This window comes from Gastrolobium bilobum, unplaced genomic scaffold (genome assembly GCF_033153095.1).
Source record: "Gastrolobium bilobum isolate Gb01-03AN ecotype WA unplaced genomic scaffold, APGP_CSIRO_Gbil_v1 utg11809, whole genome shotgun sequence".
Lineage (NCBI taxonomy): Eukaryota > Viridiplantae > Streptophyta > Magnoliopsida > Fabales > Fabaceae > Gastrolobium > Gastrolobium bilobum.
In genome coordinates, this window is record NW_026897907.1 from 198,143 (window position 1) to 218,731 (window position 20,589).

The 20,589-nt window shown below is 30.6% G+C and overlaps 2 protein-coding genes across 3 annotated transcripts; one reads left to right on the forward strand and one right to left on the reverse strand.

Annotated features, from left to right (window-relative positions):
- Positions 1-14,184: 14,184 nt before the first annotated feature.
- LOC133311330 (large ribosomal subunit protein eL31) lies at positions 14,185-15,327 on the reverse strand. The gene is made up of 3 exons (XM_061512354.1): positions 15,233-15,327; positions 15,005-15,112; positions 14,185-14,618 (listed from the first exon to the last, which is right to left on the reverse strand). Exons 2-3 carry the CDS (start codon positions 15,085-15,087, stop codon positions 14,339-14,341), a joined length of 363 nt encoding a protein of 120 aa, XP_061368338.1. The 5' UTR covers positions 15,088-15,112; positions 15,233-15,327; the 3' UTR covers positions 14,185-14,338.
- Positions 15,328-16,591: 1,264 nt separating this feature from the next.
- LOC133311329 (deoxyhypusine synthase) lies at positions 16,592-20,277 on the forward strand. Of its 2 annotated transcripts, none has more exons than XM_061512352.1 (7): positions 16,592-16,851; positions 17,203-17,370; positions 17,797-18,015; positions 18,633-18,719; positions 18,963-19,068; positions 19,157-19,392; positions 19,953-20,277. In XM_061512352.1, the coding sequence occupies exons 1-7, from the start codon at positions 16,606-16,608 to the stop codon at positions 20,025-20,027; spliced, it is 1,137 nt and encodes a 378-aa protein (XP_061368336.1). In that variant the 5' UTR covers positions 16,592-16,605; the 3' UTR covers positions 20,028-20,277. The 2 variants fall into 2 exon arrangements, with proteins under 2 accessions (XP_061368336.1, XP_061368337.1); XM_061512353.1 differs by having other exon boundaries at positions 17,207-17,370.
- Positions 20,278-20,589: the final 312 nt, after the last annotated feature.

Consider the following 20,589-nt stretch of genomic DNA (forward strand, 5'->3'; position numbering starts at 1 on the left):
TAATTTCATTAAAAATGACACTAAGTTGTGTAATTTAAAATGATAAACACTTAGTCCTTAATTAATTTTTTATTTAAAATATTTTTCTTAAAATTTCAATTAATGCTGAAATTTTTTCAATTAACATTTAGTAACGACGGGATATTTGCAAATCATTAGTAAATCAATTTTTATTTTTTTTTTGTAAATTAAATCAATATTATATTAATGAAATCAATGTGCTCTAATTTTTAAAATTGAAAGTTTTGACCGTCTATATTTTTTTATATTTTGATTTAATGTTTTATATTAGAAATAAGTTATTCTATCTATTTCATTTTCTGTCTACCACTTTTCAATATCATTAGATCATAATTTTAATAGAATAGAGAAATGATAAAAATAGTTAAAATTATGATCTAATAGTATTATTAAAAAATAATAGGCAACAAAAAAATAGATAAATAACATATCTTTTATAGGAAAAGTATGTATTATTTTGAAGGATATAAAGGTATGTCATTTTAAGTGAGAGAAAAAATAAATAATGAGAGAGAGAATAGATGAAAAAAGTTTTAAAGATGTAAGTTCCATTTATTTACGAAAGTGAAAGGATATAATAAGATATGTGATTTAAAATGACACATATTTTTTCTATCTTTATTGTAAATGAAATAATGCAATTGGGGTGAAGGTGGATCGGGCCCACCACAGTGGAAACTATAAAGTGTATTTGTCTTTCATTTTGGTATAAAAGTATGTTAGTTCTGTTGGGTTTTTTAATGTTCTAATTTGGAAGGTTGCTATTATATTTCGATTGGTAACATTCCAGGAGGTGGGCCCCATAAATGCCAGATATGAGAAGTAGAACATTTGAATAAGAATAATGGATAATGATAAATGTTGTCGTTTCTTACTTCTTTTGTCAAAGTAACGTAAGCACAAAATTTAAGGAAGGTTGTTTTCAATAAAATAAAATAAAAAATTATTGATGTGAAATAAGGGAGATATTACGCATACAATCCCAAATTTTAATTTAAGGAAAAAGTATTTATGATTTTAAATAATATAAAATTATGTCATTTTAAAAAAGAGATAGACACAAAATAATATTTTTTATTTAAAATTTAAATTAAAAAAAACACTCATTTTCTCTCCTATGATTTTCATTTCTTGTGTTTATCTCTTTCTTAAAATGACATAACTTATATCATTTTAAAGGACAAACATCAAACTTTTATTTAATTTTAATTTAATTTCATTATAAATTTTTAGCCTTATTATTTAATCATATATAATTAAACATTTGTAGAATTATTGTGATTATAAAAAAGAAAATCTCAACTATTTTAATAAAATAATATTATAAAAATAAAATAAAATTAAACCCAAAGTAATTTTAGTTTATAAATCATAAAAATATTCTTTTTGTGTATTTAAAATTTTTAAATTGTACGTGAATCAAATGATAAATTAACCTCCACACCAAGTGCTTATCTTTTTATTGTATCTATTAAAAGGAAGAATATTAAAGGATTAATCAATTATGTCTAAAGTTATATATGAGAATTTGTATATTTGTATATAAATTATGGGTTTATCGCTTCTCCTAGTGTTATAAGAAATGAAATTATCTCTTGTAATTTTAAAATTATGTCATTTTGGAGATTAACGAAATTAATGAAAGGTATTTTTAAAATTTATATAGTAATAAAATAAATATAATTATTAAAATACCCTTCATTAATTCACCAACCCTCAAAATAAGTAGTTTTGAAATTGAAGGAGATAACTATATCTTCTGAAAAAATATTTTTTTATTATTATTTTATGACATTATACTAGTTAGTTGTGTTTCGATGATTTTACTGTTACCATTTCATTACTTTCTCTTCTTTTTATTATTATTATACGAAAAAATGTGTGTCATTTTAAAAGATATAAAGATGTTTCAAGTGAGAAAAAGAAATAGATAATGGGGGAGAGAATGGTAAAAAAATAAAGGTGTGGGTCTAATCTCTTTGTGAGAGTGAAATGATATAAATTATGTCATTTAAAATGACAAATATTTTTCCCTTATTATATTATTACTTTATGACATTGTACTATACGAAGTACTAAGGTATACTACTCTCTCGGTTATGTTTCTGTTTGGATAACTCTCTTCTTCTTTTTCATAATGTTACACCTAAATATTACTCTTATTTTACATGATATAATTATCTTATGTTCTCTTACTTCAAAAATTGCACCTCTTTTTTTTATTCTTTTTAATTGTGGGCCCCACTTAAATTCTCTCATAACATGAGAGAATTACTTTCATGTGACATGAGAGTAATATTCTCCAATATTATATTCTTTATGAGTTTTATAAAAACTAAAAGATGTAATTAATATATTTTCATGCCTTTAAAATGATTATTTTTTATTTTATTAATTAATAATTATATTCATACATCTTCTTAATTACATATACCTCAAATGTTATCTTTAAAATTGTAATATCTCATTAATATCTATTAGTTTTATTTATTTATTTTTTAGTATTATTTTTTTTATATCTTACTAGATTTTTTTTCTTTAGGATGTTATACCATGTGCTTGATTTCTTTGCTGAAAATGATTTTTCAAAAAACCTATTCCGTTTTTAAAAAAGTAGGGAGTAAAACTAATATGCATATAAAGTAATTTTTCATTTAATTTGTAGACAGTCTAGAAATTTTAAATACTTATAAAAGCACACTCATATATTTTGTTTATATTAATTTGTGTTTAAAATTGATTGATTTTTGCATTGATATTTAACTCCTTGTTTCACTAAAATATTTACAATTTTCATATAATTGTTATGATAATCAAACTTTTTAAAAATCTTTAGTAATATATATGGGTGAAAGTGGATTAGGTAAGGCCGAACTTTGTCCCGAAAAGGTGAAGTCTATGTCAAAAAATTTCAATTTGGCCTGACCCGATAGCATAGTAGAATCTAATTATTAGTCTGACTTGACCCATTTACAGTTATATATATATATATATATATCTACTCTACCTATTCCTTTATAACATTATTAGATTAGAATATCAAGAGAAGAGCGAAAACGTGTTGGAGAAATGATTCAATCTATAAATTTTAATCCAAGGACTTGAAGCATGTACTATTTAAATCAACGGCCTTTTGTACCTTTTGACATCCTTTACATGATTAAATAGGAATAAGATATTATGTCTATCTTTTTTTATATATATTTTGTCTATTTATTTCCAATAATGTTAGATTAGAATCTAAAAATAAGAAAAAGATGAATAAAGTTAGTTGGAATTATGATATAACCATGTTGGATATAAGTAAGTTGGATAGACATAAAAAAGATAAGCACAATATCATATCCAATTAAATAATAAGATAAAAAAATATAATGAAAAATAATTAAAATATAAATCCTAAAAATATATAATTGAATAACAAGATAAAACATTTATAATGAATTAAAATAAAATTCGATTAATTTTCCCAATTTTGAATACGGGTGATGATGTCTCCTCTCTGCCTTCTTCGTTTATCTCTGATCTCACACCATCGTCACATCTTATGTGTACGTTACATTTGACAAAAAGAAGTAAGACAAGATTTATTATTATTATTATTATTATCCATTATTAGTATTATATCATTCTTCAATTTCCCACACCTCGGTACATCTGTTACTGAATGGGGAAAATTTATAGAGAAAAATATTAAACAAAAAAAACAAGTGTTAAACTTAAAGTAAAAAAATTATCCGTTTTAGTAAATAAATATATCCAATTCAGTACACCATGTATACCAAAAATTCACTCCGATATTACAAATCAAAATATAATAACAACCTTCCAAAATAGAACTTAAAAAAAAAAGGGAACAAATATACTTTTGTGTTATATTACTCTCATCCATTAATAGGAGAGTAATATAACATCTCACAGACCCATTAATTTATGTGCCCCTCTTTTTTTTAAATAAATAATGAGTTTCACCACATAATTATATATTTATTTTTTGGTAGGTCCACATAATTATATTTATAACATAAGGCAAGATATTTAGTATTATATGAGAGTAACATACCCTATACTTTTAAGTTTTATACCAAAATGAAAAACAAATACACTTTCCTTTTACCACTGCGGTGGGCCAGGTCCACCACCACCCTAAGCTTATTTTTCATCTTGACCGTCTATATTCCAATCGACGGCTGGTGACTAATGATTCGAGTCAACGCAAAACCATGTGCTAGTTAATGTTAATTTGCCTTCCTTTTTCAACAATCTAGTGACATATGGTTGATTTTTATTTCTAAAAAAAAGATATTTACTGTTTTGATTTTCAAAACATATTTGTTTGAAAAGTAATGTTTTGTTAAATAATTGTCAAAATAATAACTATTTTTAGTTTTAAAAATTAAAAAATAGACAATTTAGAGGTATTCTTGAAAATTATTTTTGCGGTTATACATCTATGATTATGAGAATTTATTAAAGGTATTTTTATAAATAAATATAATTTTTTATTTAAAATTATTTTATAGTGATAATTTTATAATATAGACCCATATAAGAGGCTCATACTATAAAGCCCAATAATGGACAATAGAAAAAGGAAAATAATATAACTAAAGCAAAGTTCAATAATATTGGAAGAGCATCAAATTGTTGTGCTGATTGGATGACATCATTTGCTATCAAGAGAAACTAAGATTTAGAATTGTTTTTTTTTTTTCAATTCCCGATGGCGTTCAACTGTTTATGGAATTTGATATGATAGCATTGTCTTAGTTTATTTTTGTTTGTTTTTGGGCTATGCCCTCCTTGTTAAAAAAAAATAAGAAGAAGAAAAATAGCAATCAAATATACTAATCCTAATACGACAACAATTAACTTAGACACAGACTTTCAAAGGAGGCACCGAAGGTTCAAAATTCATTACCCATAGGTAAATCCTATAAATAAGAGGTAAAATATACAAGTATAGATACTTATTCTCTTTATTGTTAAGTTGTCACTGTGCACACATACCACCTCTTTGGCTAATACCGTTATTATCAGTGCATTGTGATTTGCTACACTCAAAGGTATATAATTCATAGATATCTGAGAAAGCATCTAGATCCAAGATTAATTCACTAGTCTCTTGATTAGACATCTTTGTCCCTAGGACAGAACATTGACGTCATCTGTGGGAAACTTGGTAAATTCCTATTCCCATGACCAGATATGGTGAATACTAGAAGTAATAGCCACTTCCCCCCTCCAGCGAATCCTATTTGATGGAGGTGGATCAACCCCTCAATCAACCTGATTGTGTTGTTGCGCCTGATTATGATGCAATAAGCATCAGTGATGACATCTCGGACACGACTTCCACCTCGGCACCAGCACCCAATCCTCCTGGTCAGCCAGCACCTCACCAACCCCCAGTTGCATACGCAGATATCCACGTTGCATAGACTGCCCTCAACATAATTTTACAACGAATGGAAGAAATGGAAAACCTTAATAATCTCCAAAGACAGGAAGACGCTCGAAGGATGCAAGAGATGGAAGAGCGATTGCCTCAATGGAGAAACCCAGAGCGTATTGAAGGCCAAGTTTGAGGTGAAGAACATAGAAAAAGAGAAAGGAGTATAAGAGTTCACCATGGTGGAAATGCTGATAATAATACTAAGAATGAGGGCAGAATTACAAATGAAGTGAACAATCAGCCCTAAGTTAGAGGAAATAATGGTTGAAGTATAGTTGATCAGGGCCGAATTGTGAACGGTGGCCGAGATCAAAATGTTGAAAGAGTAAGAAATGTGGAGCAGAATTGGGGTGAAGCTGATCGCAACCGGGATGTTCAGGTTCAGGGTCACGGTGAAGCTGACATATATAGAAGAAAGTGCTAAAGGGGGCAGTACAACAATAGCCATTTCACGGATGAGATCGTGAATGTGCCATTCATAGAGGAGTTTGACTCGACATATTTGCCAAAATATGATGGAAGCTAGGATCTTCAGGTCCATATAGATACATTTAATACGGATATGTACATATAAGGGGAATAGATGAGCCAATCATTTCTCGAATATTTGCCACAACTCAAACGAGAATAGCACAGACATGGTTTTAAAACTTTGCCAGCAAATTCAAGTGGATCGTTTGAAGAGTTTGGAGATAAATTTTTGCTGAATTTTCTGTGAGAAAAAAACACCCAAAATCTGATTTCGCACTCGAAAAAATTAGACAGCAACCAAGCGAGACGCTCCAGAAATACTTGGATCATTTTGTGGATGCAGCCCTGCAAGTTCCAGGGATACAAGAAAATGCTCATGTGCATTTGATTGTAGCCCGGTTGGTTGGTTCATCTCGCTGGTGAAATCAATTTTCAAGGATCTGATTACTACATTGGAAGAATTTAGATCTCGGTCAAAGAAGTATTTGGAGCTATAACAAATGGAGATAGAAAATGCTCAAAGTAAAGAGAACAGAGGCCGAAGTATGAGAAGGAAGAGTCTAGCCCAAAGAGAGAAAGAACGACCAGGAAATAAGAAACAACCTGATTTCTCGAGTAGAAATTCAGATGACAGATTTCAAATAGGAAGATAAGAGAAATATGCCACTTTGAATGTACCTCAGCACCAAATTTGGAGAGAAATAGCCATGACCGAGAAGAAGAAGGTAGAGTGGCCTCGGCCTGTATTCAACAAAGCTGGGTTAAATCAGTCTAGATATTGTGCGTTTCATGATAGACCCGGACACACTATTGACCAGTGCCTAGACCTCAAAGATGCAATTGAAAATTTCATTGGGGAAGGTAAGCCACGCCAGTATATGATTAAAAGATAAGGATAAAGGAATAATAAAAGAAAACAAAGAAGCCGGAGCAAGAGCAAAAGCCCGGTGAAAGAAAATGAGAAGAAATAGAAGAAAAGTTGAACAGTACAAGGTAAAGCTAAATAGGTGCAAAATTGTTCAAAGGCCTTAACAAAACCTCAATTGTTGGGATGAAGCTGGCTAGCGGCTATATGAATGATTCAAAACACTTACTTGAAACTTGGATGAAGGAAACCGAATATCGATCTTTACGATCAGGTATCGATAGAAATAGAAAAAAGAGGGCTCATCCGGCTTCCTCCAAGAACAAATCAGTTCATTCTCCCTAGGACGAATAACGTCATAACCTTCCATCTCGCTGACGAAAAGCTCGACTACGTCTTCCGAAATCATCTCGAATATCGTATTTAGAACCTCATAGGCAACCCAAGAGTGCCTTGCTATCAAATCAGCATGGGGTTGCTCGAAATCTGAGTCGGCATAGTGTGTTTCCGCTACTACTTTTGCAGAAGATGACTCTATAATACCTGGAACAAGGAAAGTCAGGCTCAGAAAAATGATAGACATACCTGAATAAAATAGAGTTACTATTGGACGAGCTGGATGACTCGTCCGGTATCGAAATTGGATGAATCGCACTATCAGGAGCCAAATTAGGCTTAATCAATTATGTCTAAATTTATATATGAGAATTTGTAGATTTGTATATAAATTAAGGGTTTATCGTTTCTCCTATCATATGAGATAAAGTTATTTCTTGCAATCCCAAAATTAAGTTGCTTTGAGGGTTAGAGAATTAATAAAGAGTATTTTGATAATTTTATTTGTTTTATTATTATGGATTTTATCAAAACATCCTTCATTAATATCCCTAACCCTTAAAATAACGTAGTTTTGGGATTGCAAGAGATAAATTTATCTTCTGTAACAGAAGAAATGACAAACCCAATAATAATATAATAATAGGGGTAGGATATTGTAACAAACAATTAGGGTTAGATCGATTATGTTGATCCAACAGTTATATTTATTTCTATCTTCGTATGATTATAATTCTCCATATTTAATACTTTATATTTATTTTCACCGGTTATAGTTTCCCATATTTAATGCTTTCACATTAAATACAGGGAATCATAACCATATAAAGATGGAAATAAATATAACTGTTGGATCAATATAATCGATCTAACGGTGAAATTGATTGGTAGTAACCCTAATTGGTTGTTACAATATTCTATCCCATAAAATCTACGAAGCACCGACACTTCCCGACACTCCAATACTCGTTGTAAAGACTCAAAAAGGTTCAAAGGTTACATTGCGTTGCATTTTGAGTTCCAACTATTAGATTCATTAGATTACGATTACGATTTTATTGAGTTTAATATAAATATTTGGGATATATTATGTTTGCAAAAATGATGGGTATTATAAATTTAGCTTTATTTTTTTGTTAAATTATTGAATACTAAATATAATATACACTACATAAATTAAAAATATTATATAATATCAAAACGTGTCCAATTGTGTCAAAATTTAACATTTTTTAGAATTAACGTGTGAGAATGTCATGTCGTATCGTATCTCGTGTCCAGTGTCGGAGTCGGTGAAACATAGATAATAATAATAAGGGAAAATATCAAAAGAAAAGGAAGGAGAGAAATAAACAAAATGAAAACAATGAAACAATTAAAACTCAACTAACTAAGTACTATATCATAAAGTAAAAATATAATATAATAACAGGGTTCGCTTTTTCTGCAAAGTCACTGCAGATAAGTTGTCTGCAGTAAGTCTAATACGACATTATTTTGGGGCAAAAATTATGGTGTTTTTGTAATTTTAATTTATTCAAGGTTATTATAGTTTTTATAATTATAATTTTTTAATTTTTCAATATCAAAACAACGTCGTTTTGGGAGTAAATGCTGATAACTTATCTGAAGTAACTGGAGAAATATTATTATGATAATAATAATAATAATTAAAAAAATAGATTAGGATTTTCACGTAATTGACGTGTAGAAGTTAAATACAATATTGTATTATTATAATAAAATAATAATTAAAAAATAATAAAATAATAGAATGAATCCTCTATAAAAAGGTTGAATACATCGAAAGGAAAAACAAAAAAGAGACGAATGAAAGAGAAGGAGCAAGAGAGTAAGAGTAAAAGAGAGAGTTTTCTATAGAGAAAGAATACAGTATTTTTTTAAGAAAGATAATATTGGGAGTAAAAATCAATCTCCTAATTTTCCTTTTCTTTTTTGATTTTATTTCTTATGACTTATCTAATATATAAGTTTTGGATTTTTTGGTGCTATGTTATTATGCTCCTCTTAATCTAGAAATGTTGTTAGTTAAATTTATAATTCTTTGATACCAAATGAATATTTAAAGAATATAATATTTTTAATTTATATGAGAATTGAACCAAGGAAGTTTGGGATCAGAAAATTATGTAGTAAGAGATGATTTACTTTGGCTAAGAGCTCAGCCACTCAATAATCTTTCATACTCTGAAACCCTCAAAGGTTGGACATTTAATAATTTCAGGTAAGTATTGCATGTTCTTAATTATATTTGTTATTACATTTATTATTTAAATAAAAATAAAAGAGAATTATATTTTCCATTAGTTATAGTTTGAAAATCTCAATTTTACTGAAATTTATGTCACATTATATAATTTGTATGCTAACTTGTTCTAAAGAAAATAATGCCGAGCATTTGCATAATCGATGACGGTTGGGGTATAATGGTTTCAACAGATGAAGAAAAAATCTGAGTTCCGTATATTGGTGGGAGTATGGGAAATGACAATAATTTTCTATCGAGGCGGCATAGAAACTATTTTGTTCACTATGGACGACTAATAGGGCTGAAACTCATGTTCGTACTTACTATACCCTGCCGTCGGGGCAAGGGCCAGGCCCCGATGAGTAGGAGGGCGTGATGGTCGCTGCAAAACTCGGGGCGCGAACCTGGACAGAGTGGTCATCGGTGCAGATCTTGGTGATAGTAGCAAATATTTAAATGAGAACTTTGAAGGCCGAAGAGGAAAAATGTTCCATGTAAACGACACTTGCACGTGGGTTAGTCGATTCTAAGGGACGGTTGCAAGATTCAGCCATGACCATGAGAATTGGAACTTATGTATTTTAGACCATCCCCCTGCGGGTTGTTTGTCTTTCCTTCGTAAGGATGAAGTTGGGCTAGGTAGCCTAAGAATGTGTAGTTTGCTTTACTAGTTCTGTTTTTTAATTTTTCCTTATATTCAAAATAAATAAATAAATAAGAGCAGAAATTAAGCTCAGTTAATTAAATAGTTTGTGTGCCACTACTACCTTAATGTAATATAATCTAAATCTACTGAAGAATGTACTCCGTCGTATCTCTAACGTAACGCAGAAATCAAGGTATTTTTGTAATTATAATTTATTTTAGAATTAAAATAGTCTTTTTCATTATAACTTTTTAATTTTTCAATCCAAAACGACGTCGTTTTGGTAGTGAATATAGATAACCTATCTGCATTCACTATATAAATATTAAAGTCGTATATATATATATATATGGGAAAAAAAATTCCGATGTTACTTTAGATAACTTTATCTAATGTTCATGGAAACGACGTCGTTTTGGGGTTGAAAAATTAAAAAATTAGAGTGATAAAGACTATTATAACCCTGAAATAAATTAAAATTACAAAAATACCATGATTTCCGTCCCAAAATGATGTCGTTTTGATGAACATTAGATAAAGTTATCTAAAGTAACATCAGAAAAAACAAACCCTATATATGTATATGAGTTCATTTTTTCTGCAGTTACTGCAGATAAGTAATCTGCAGTAAGCCCAATACGGCGTCGTTTTGGGGCGGAAATCATGTTGTTTTTGAAATTTTAATTTATTTCAGGGTTACAATAGTTTTTATATTTATAACTTTTTAAGATTTCAATACCAAAACGATGTCGTTTTGAGAATAAATGCAGATAACTTATCTCCATTAACTGCAGAAATATTTTTCCCTATATATATATATATATATATAAGGAATAATGTTTCTCTGTTATAGGAGATAATTTTATCTCCTATACACATATAAAAATGTGTAGGGTCCATGTGAAGAGAAGAGAAGAGAGAGAAAAAGAAAATATAGGCACATACTTTTATGTGTGTGTAGAAGATAAAAGTATCTCATACAACATGAGAAACATTAATCCATTTATATATATAATTGGATAGTTTATGGGTATTACTAAAGTTATTTAGCCATGATCATTTTACATCAGTGTAATTACACTCTTAAATTTGATAAATAATTCTATTTACTTCTTATTCTTATACTGATATAAGAATATCCTATCACATATATATAATGGCGGACCTAAGATTTTTTATAATAGGGGGCGAAAATGAAATCTTAAAATTATAAGTATTATTAAGACTAATAGGAGATACCAATTATTATAAATATTTTTGAGGAAAATACTAACTATTAGTACTAATAGTTTATTATTATTAAAAATATTATTTTATATATTAAATGATAAAATTATTAAATATTAGAAAAAGACGACGACCAATATTAGCCCCTCCTTGGATCCATATATATATATATATATATATATATATTTAAAAAATTGAAAATTTAGGGAGAGGCGGTGGCCAACCCTACCCCTCCCTAGGTCCGGCCATGTTTAATCTTGTAGGAATTGAATTAAGGAAAAGTTATAAAAAAATATTATATGAATATATATTAAGCATTTTTTCATTAATTAAAAATTTGTAGTTATATAGGAAATCAAAAATGACCTCTGCAATGCAAGATAATATAACAAGGGTAAGATACTAAATTAAAACCAAAATCATTCACCATTATGCAAGTGAATATGTGAAAATCAATAACTTGATATAGATGTTGGGTTTATTTGCTTAGCATCACCTTTAAGATTTGTAGGTTTAATATTTTAGCCAACAGCGCTTGGAATGTGTAACCTCTCATGCTTGATATAGTTCTAATAAACCTTAAAATAAAATTACATGTTCGCCATCAGCTATAAATTAAACCAGTGGTAACTCCTTAATCTAATAGGATATCCATTTAAACATGAAATATCATGTGTGTAAAGAGTGGAAGTATTATTTAAGAGCGTCTGTTTGAATTCTATTCTGGACTGGCCATTAATTATTATCGTGTTTCCGGTGTTAAGTTAGTATTCGCAAGAGGTGGAATAGACTCAATTGAGCAAATAGTAAAATATCCTTGTCTTAAAGCATGAATATGTCATATATAGATGATTGTGGGAAATATTCTAAAATGCATGCGATTGAGTGAGCAGTTGGTGAGTGTAGTGTCAATGGTTGGGACAAACATGTAACACTACTAGTAAAAGATAATTGTGCAAGAATATGGGATATGTGAACGTTTTGTCATGCAATGTGAATGAACGACATAAAGGCCTAAATCATTAGTTGAAAACACTTTTGTGCTCCAACCCATTTCTCACATTCACCCTCTTCATTTCCACCCTTCTCTATACTTCTTAAACTTTCGAACTCCTCTCTATTGCGACGAGCGTGGAATCCATTAGTCAAGGCTCCTCTTTCTCTACTCACATGTTAGCATTTTTAAATGTATTTTTAACTTTTTAAATGATAAATTTAGATATGTTATTTTTTTTGGTTTTCATTTTATATTCATGTCAATGTTGACAAACTAAAAAGAATGTTATACTGTGTTTAAATATAAGGCGCTATTAATTTTCTGTTGCTGGAAGGAAGTTATCTCCAGCTGACACATGCTTTTCAGGATACGGTTCTGTATCTTGAAAAGCATATGACTGCTGCATGCAGATAGCTTTTCTTTCCTGCAGCTGAAGAGACATATATCCTTTAAATATATCATATGGTTTATTTAATATTTATCATTTTTTTAGTATAATAATATTTATCATTTGTGCTAATATCACTTAACAGATTCTAAAAGTATATATGCTACATTTCTTACATAAAGATTGGGAGTTTCATGAAGTCTTTAAAATTGTAAGGTTGAATAATTGCTTTCTTGTATCTTGCATTATTTTCTGTATTTTGAAATTTCAATAAAAATTATCAAAGGAATTTTATGTGGGCATGTTCATATATGCCCGTCTAACTCAGCAATGATGCGGCGGCATTATATAATGGAGACTGCTGTTTACCCTCGACAATTAGAACCTCTGAAAGAGCTGAGGGATGCGAATGAGAAACATCTTGAGAATTATTCTGTCCATTGCAATTGTAACTTGCACATTTGATTTGAGACTGAACCAAAAGTAGAAAGGTTTCAACTTCGTTTTCATATTCATTGAGGGGCTTCATAATCACCATACTTTTGAAGCTGTTGAATGACTGAATCCCAAAATGACAAGTGGGAGTGTTTACTGGCTACTCGCCTTCTCCTCACTGAGCTCAACATTCCTCAATATGGAAAGGTTTTTATACTTTAATAATTTCCATGGATATCCAACATGTCTACTTCAATCAAACCCTGAATACGGGGGTAATTGCCTACCTGAAGATTCATTGCTTTTGGAGATTTCAGCAATATGGCATTGGATTATCAGTCATCAAAAAGCTAGAATAGAGCACAAGATTGATTTCATAGTCTCGGCTCTAAATTTTTTGGATATATTACTACATGTAATCGTTTTTATTCTGTCGCCAGAGATCTTTTTCCAATTCAAAGTTGACATTTTTACAGTGTTTAGCTGCTGATTTTTTTCCCCTTGTGTTTTGCAGCAGCTATAAGTTAAGGAACTTTTGACTTTGCGTTCATTTATGCTGACAGAGAAACTGGCCTAAAAATGAAGTTCCACCAAAAAGCAGAGCGGGGAGGCAGGCAGCAATGAATTAGACAATTACAAAAGATTCTAGCGTTGAATTTGCTCTTGCTCTTGCCTGGCCTGAGTTTTGTCCTGAAGTTGTTTGATTATAAGTAAACTATATTTTTTGCTATAATATATTTGCAGTAGCTGCTGCTACCAGAATAAAATTGCATTTTGTGCTCGTAATATATTTGCATTCTTTTTTGGAAAAAAAAGGAAATAAACAAGCAACAAAAGGGTCCTACAGAGGGACCATTCTGGGTGTAGAGACACCCATCATATCTTTGTATGAGAAAAAGATATGTTTGCATTCAATTCCATGTTTTCATGGTGATTTTTGTATGATATACTAAAGAGTCAATCAACCGCATTCAAATTTTCATTATCCCACAAGGCCACAACCAATATATAAGGAAAAATAAAATGAGAGCCAAAATCGATTATGCTTTTCCCAATCGTCCTAACACAAACATAAGAGTGGCAGCAAAAACTAAATTGATATTATCAAACCACATTATGTCTCAACAAAATTAGAAGCAATTTAACAATCTAGAAAAGACAAGACTCAATTGCGAAAACAAAAAAAAAACTACATATATGTCTCCAGATTTCAAACATATCTGATAAATCAATCCTCGTCATCAATGACCTTGGTGCCCATACCTTTGAGCTCTTCCTTAGGGATTTCAACAACTGTAACAAGGGAGTATAGCTCTTCCTTGGCATCTTCATCATCATTCCTCTTGCGAGCAATGCGTACCCTGATCCTCCTTGGAACACTTCGGATTCCCTGGCTCCATACATACTTGTTCAGCTTCACATCCACCCTCACATCATTGGTACCCATGGCTTTTTGAGCAAACTTTCTGATCTCCTTGATAGCTTTTGGAGCCTTCTTCTTAAATGTGCTATTTTCCATAAAACAAAGCAAACAGAAACCACTAAGACATCTAATAGTATAACAACAAAGAAAACAGTATGAATTACACAACAATGGGAACAATATACAACAGCGTTTGAATCCCCCAACAAGAAGCAACAAGTTCCTAATATCTTTTATTCTATAACCACCAAAATCTCAGATCCATTTAGCTAGATTGGTTACTAATTTTTTTTTCTCCATATGATTATAAATTTTAGGCTTTAGCACTAAACCCATGAAATAAATTAAAGGGATTATTAAAGCATAAAGAATTGGGGTTGGTTCAATCCAATAAATAGCAATTTACAATGCAAAAAAAGAAGAAGCATACAACAACCTAATGAATAAGATGCAGGAAAAATAATAGATTACCAGCCATGGAGGCGCTTGTGGAGGTTGACGGTGTACTCTCGGGTAACCACCTCTTCCTTCCTACCCTTGCCCTTCTCCACCATTCTGAACCACCGATTGATTACTTACCTACACAAACCAATCACAAATTGCATCATAAAAAAGCTACGAAATTTTGAGATTAGAAGGCGTAAATTACACTTTCATGGAATCATGGAAAGAATCTGTGAAATAGAAAGAGAGAGAAACCTTGGAAGGGTTTCGAGCTTCGACCTTGAGGCAGCGATCAACAGAGAGTGAACAACGAAGTATATGAGTCTCAAATATAACAAAACCCTAACCCTAATGGGCTTTTTGGTTAATAACTGATGGTCTTTTTATTCCATGGAATAGCCCAATAATGAAAAGGAAATGGGTCAAACTTGAGACTCGGTTCGCAGCCCACTGGTATTGAACCGGTTCTTCTTCATATTGAACCGGTATTGACTTGGAAAATGATACCTTCTGAGGTAAAGCTTCACAAGCCCAATAATTGTTTATGACTATATAAAGAACAAAATTATACAAATCGAGTTGAATCATTGCACCAAAGTATTATGAAACGATATTTTTTTAATTAATTTATGAACTTAATTATTATTTTTAATCAGTTTAAGAAATAACTAATTTTTAAATCGGTTCATTTTAAAATGTAAACAACTTTATCATTTCAAAAAACTTAATAAAATTGAACCTGAGTCTTCGCTTAGATATCAAAACTATCAATTAATTCTCTAACTTCCTATAAAATAGCATAATATTGAAACCATTTTTTCTCTATTTACATTGTCTATTTATATTACTTTTTAGGTTAAAGTGTTTCTTTTGTTAACCCAAAACAATGTCATTTGGATTTGTAGAATTTTTTATTATAATTTTAATTTATTTTTGGGCTATATTAATTTTTATTTATCTACTTATTTTTTTTCTGTCTATTTTTATCTATTACTCTCGAACATTATTAGATCAGAATCTAAGGAAGGAAGAGAAAGATAGATGCTAATTAAGTTTATAGTTTTTTTTTAGAGTGGTAGACAAAAAAAAAAATAGAATAATCTATCTCATCTTTTAAAATCTTAATAGAATTAATTGCACATGATTTTTTTTTTCAATTTTTTAAAATCTTAATTAAATACCAATAAATTTTTTTATCCAAAATTAATCTATTAAAATTCTTTAAATCTCAATCCAATACCTATGTATTTTCTCATTTAAATTAATTCCTAAATATGTATTACAAATGTGAAATTAATTCTCAATATTTCTAGCGCACAAATTAACTTGATTAACAAATCATACATTCAGGAACTTCAGATGTAACTAGATCTATTAAGGGATAATATTACCGAGATTGAATCTTTTAATACCTAATTTTAGGGCTAATCTTTATAACCCTAATTTTCATCGTTCAAAAAACTAAAATCACCCATATTTCAAAATTCCTCAGCAGATCACTAAAAAAAAAAAACATGGAGGGTTCTTTGGTCATGGGAAAAAAGTAAAATAAAATAGAATAATTATATTTAAAACAGGGGAACAGGTACTACCTTAAAGCACTAATTGGAAGCGTGGTGCTTTTTGTTATGTACTTTTATGTCTTGGGAGTGAGAAAGAGAAAGAGAATGGGTGATGCAAAGGAAGATGAAGTTCTGAACTCAGTTCACTCCACCGTCTTCAAAGAATCAGAAAAACTCGATGGAAAGTGCCTCCAGATTCAGGGCTATGACTTCAACCATGGCGTCAATTATCCCGAGCTTCTTAGGTCCATGCTCACCACTGGTTTTCAGGCTTCCAACCTCGCCGATGCAATCCAAGTTGTTAATCAAATGGTTCATTTTTTCTCTACCCCATTTCTTTATTTATGTCATATTCTGCCATTTTGTTCATAAATTTCTCATCTTTGCATTTTCTGGGATATGGGATTGAAGTTAGTCCATCCAAGGTGTTAATCAAATGGTTCATTTTTCTCCACCCCATCTATTTATTTTTGCCATTTTGTGCCTTTTTGCTCATAAATTTATCATCTTTGCATTTTCTGGGATATGGGATTGAAGCTATTTCATCTAAGTTGTTAATCAAATGGTTCATTTTTCTCCACCCTATCTCTGTATTTTTGCCTTTTTGTGCCTTTTTGCTTATAAAAGTCTCATCTTTGCATTTTTTGGGATATGGGGTTGAAGCTAGATTGGAGACTGGCTGATGAACCCATAACCGAGGACTGCGGTGATGACGAGAGGGATTTGGATTATCGAAAATCTGTCACATGTAAAGTGTTTCTGGGTTTTACTTCTAATCTCATCTCCTCTGGTGTTAGAGATACTGTTCGGTATCTTGTTCAGCATCACATGGTGAGTTTCCATAAACTTGCTTTCCTAATTTTTTTTTTCAGATTTTATTTTTAGCCATTGACGTAGTAACTTATGTTTTGCTGTATTGAGGATGAAAAATATAATTTTTAGAAGTGAAAAGGGTGTTTTAGTTGGTGTATAACTCTATATATTTTTGTCACTACTAAGTTTTTCATAGTATGTGGATCGAGCATGAAAAGATTGTGCGGTGAGATTGCTCATCACTATGGTGCTGAGCATCGCATTTATTTGTTCTTTAAATATCCCTTTATTAGATATGTATTTGAACTTCCTGATGGCTTTTGTGAAACAATGATAGCTTGTAATTAATCCATTGAAAAGTAAGTGGCTAAAGCAAATATTTGTTGATTATTAAATTCAAGTTATTCTAGTCATGTTCTTAATTTTGTTGCATCTATTTTGTAGGTTGATGTAGTTGTTACAACTACAGGTGGCATTGAAGAAGATCTTATAAAGTGCCTTGCACCAACGTATAAAGGAGATTTCTCTCTACCTGGAGCCTATCTGCGCTCAAAAGGGTTGAATCGAATTGGTAATTTATTGGTCCCTAATGATAACTATTGCAAGTTTGAAGACTGGATTATTCCTATTTTTGATCAGATGTTGAGAGAACAAAACAATGAGGTATTATATTTTATACTTCTCTATTGAGTGCATTATAAAATTTATATGGTTCAGTTTTTGTGGATTCCTGGAGTCACATTTATTGGTTTTGCTAAATTTTGCATAATAGATTTACTCTACTTGATTGAGAAATATTTGTGTTAAAGATGTAATATAAAACCATTCATATGTTTTCACATTACAACTTAAGCTTTTGGAATAGTTGGCTTATGTCATGATATTAGAGCCTTTGTAATCAAATGGTTTAGAGTTTGATCCTTTCCATCCCCATTCTTCTAATAAAATTGTTGAATTTCAGCATAAGGTTAGTGGGCTATACATTGTCCAAACTTCAACCCCCAATGACTCTTGCTAGAGGGGACATGTTGGAGATGTAATATAAAACCATTTATGTATCTTAACCTAAGAGTTTAAGCTTTTAAAATAGTTGGTTCATGACGATTTCAATTTTGTTTTTCTGTTTTTTGCCTTGTCAATATTATTGTTTTTTGTATTTGTATTACTTCTAATATTTGTCTAGTTTGTGCTAAACCAAAATCAACTAAAAGACTAATTTTGTCCAGTTTTCACTTGTAACAGTTTTCCTGACACATCTTCATCTTATTCTTTCTTCACAGAATGTTATGTGGACACCATCTAAGTTAATATCACGATTGGGAAAAGAGATAAACAATGAAAGCTCTTACCTTTACTGGGCATACAAGGCAAGAATGACTCCAAGCTTAGATTTTCCGTAAATCATGCAATTCCCTCCACTTTGTTTCTGATACAAATCTTTATCCTAGTTTCTTTTCCCATCATTCTACTTGTATTTGTCTATATTTCATGTGGCGTGTATATACTATATACCGAATGCAATTTAGTTATTTGTGTCGATTTTTCGATTTACTGAACAATGTAGGTTTCAGAAAACAGCTGATAATATTATTTTCTTTGATATTTTCCAGAACAACATTCCAGTTTTCTGTCCAGGCCTAACCGATGGATCATTGGGGGACATGTTGTACTTCCATTCCTTCCGCAGCCCTGGTCTGATTGTGGACATAGTTCAAGGTTTTTTTCTGCTTTCTTTCTACTTTTTACTGCATGGATGATTGTGAAAAAGGTAGAATCATAACTAAAGTAATTAGCAATGCAACAGATATAAGGGCCATGAATGGTGAAGCTGTACATGCAAGTCCTAGAAAAACAGGCATGATCATTTTAGGGGGTGGCCTTCCAAAACATCACATTTGCAATGCCAATATGATGCGTAATGGTGCAGACTATGCTGTTTTTATCAATACTGCACAAGAATTTGATGGTAGTGATTCTGGAGCTCGTCCAGATGAGGCTGTTTCATGGGGAAAAATCCGAGGATCTGCAAAGACTGTTAAGGTATGTCATAGACTCATAAGAATACTTTAACAACTCGTTTTCTTCCTTTCAGAATTCTCTAAACTTCTACCATCAATGCTTTTGCCAGAGGTTCATTAGTTTTTACATTATGGTTTAATGTTTCTGCTTTTACTGTTGAAAAATTTTCTCTGGCCCCATTAATTTTTTTTTTCTCTCTTCTTTTTACAATGAGACACACTCGCTTTTATAGGAGTGCGGTAGAGAAAAATTTTCTACTGCAAAAGCAGAAATATTTTTTCATTTACATTATTGTAGCTATGAACATCAGCATCTTCATTTAGTAATATGCTTGAAAAGGCCAAAGGTTCATCTATTTTTAGATTATGCAATTCCAACATAACTTCTAATAGCAAACCTAAAGTAAGTTGTTGAATAATTATTGGTTGCTAGTTATATTTACGTAGTTCTAAACATTTGTTGTAAAATAAACAACCAATAAATTTTGACAACTCAATTTTGATACTGGTACTAAAACAAAGGTACTTAACACCTAACAATACTATATATACCTTAAAAGTCTTTTTATTTCATTAAATCAGGTACACTGTGATGCAACTATAGCTTTCCCCCTGCTGGTTGCTGAAACGTTTGCCTCAAGAGTGAAATCTCCATAGATAGAGGTTAAGACAAATTTTCCATCAGGTTAATTTTATTGGTATTTGATTTGGTATCATTTGATTCCTATGGTCCCCTTAGCAGAGTATACCATATAGCATTTTTTTACCATTCAAATTTAATCCCAATAGCATTGGGAGTCAGGAATTATAGATGTAATGCTCATTTTCTTTGGAACTGTTTTTTCTGAGTTTATGAGATGGGGATGATTGTAATATCTTTATTTTTCTATTCATAAGCAATTTTTCTTGGGCTTGTACTTTGTATGTACAATTTTTTTTGTTTAAATAGTAAATAAATTACAAGATTAAACTCTTATTGTTATCATTTAAGGACTTTGATTTAATTAAAGTGTTCTATTTTCTCGTGTTGTTGGAGATTGATATCTTCTATCAATAGACACATGATATGTTGGGGTTTGCCACCCATTATAAAAAAAGAAAAAAAAGTGGAGGTGAAATTTTTTATTTGAGAAGAGCATGCGATAACTATTTTATGTAAAATGAGAGAATGATTTCTCTTAATTGAAATGCTTTTTTACTAATAAAATGATGAGAAGGT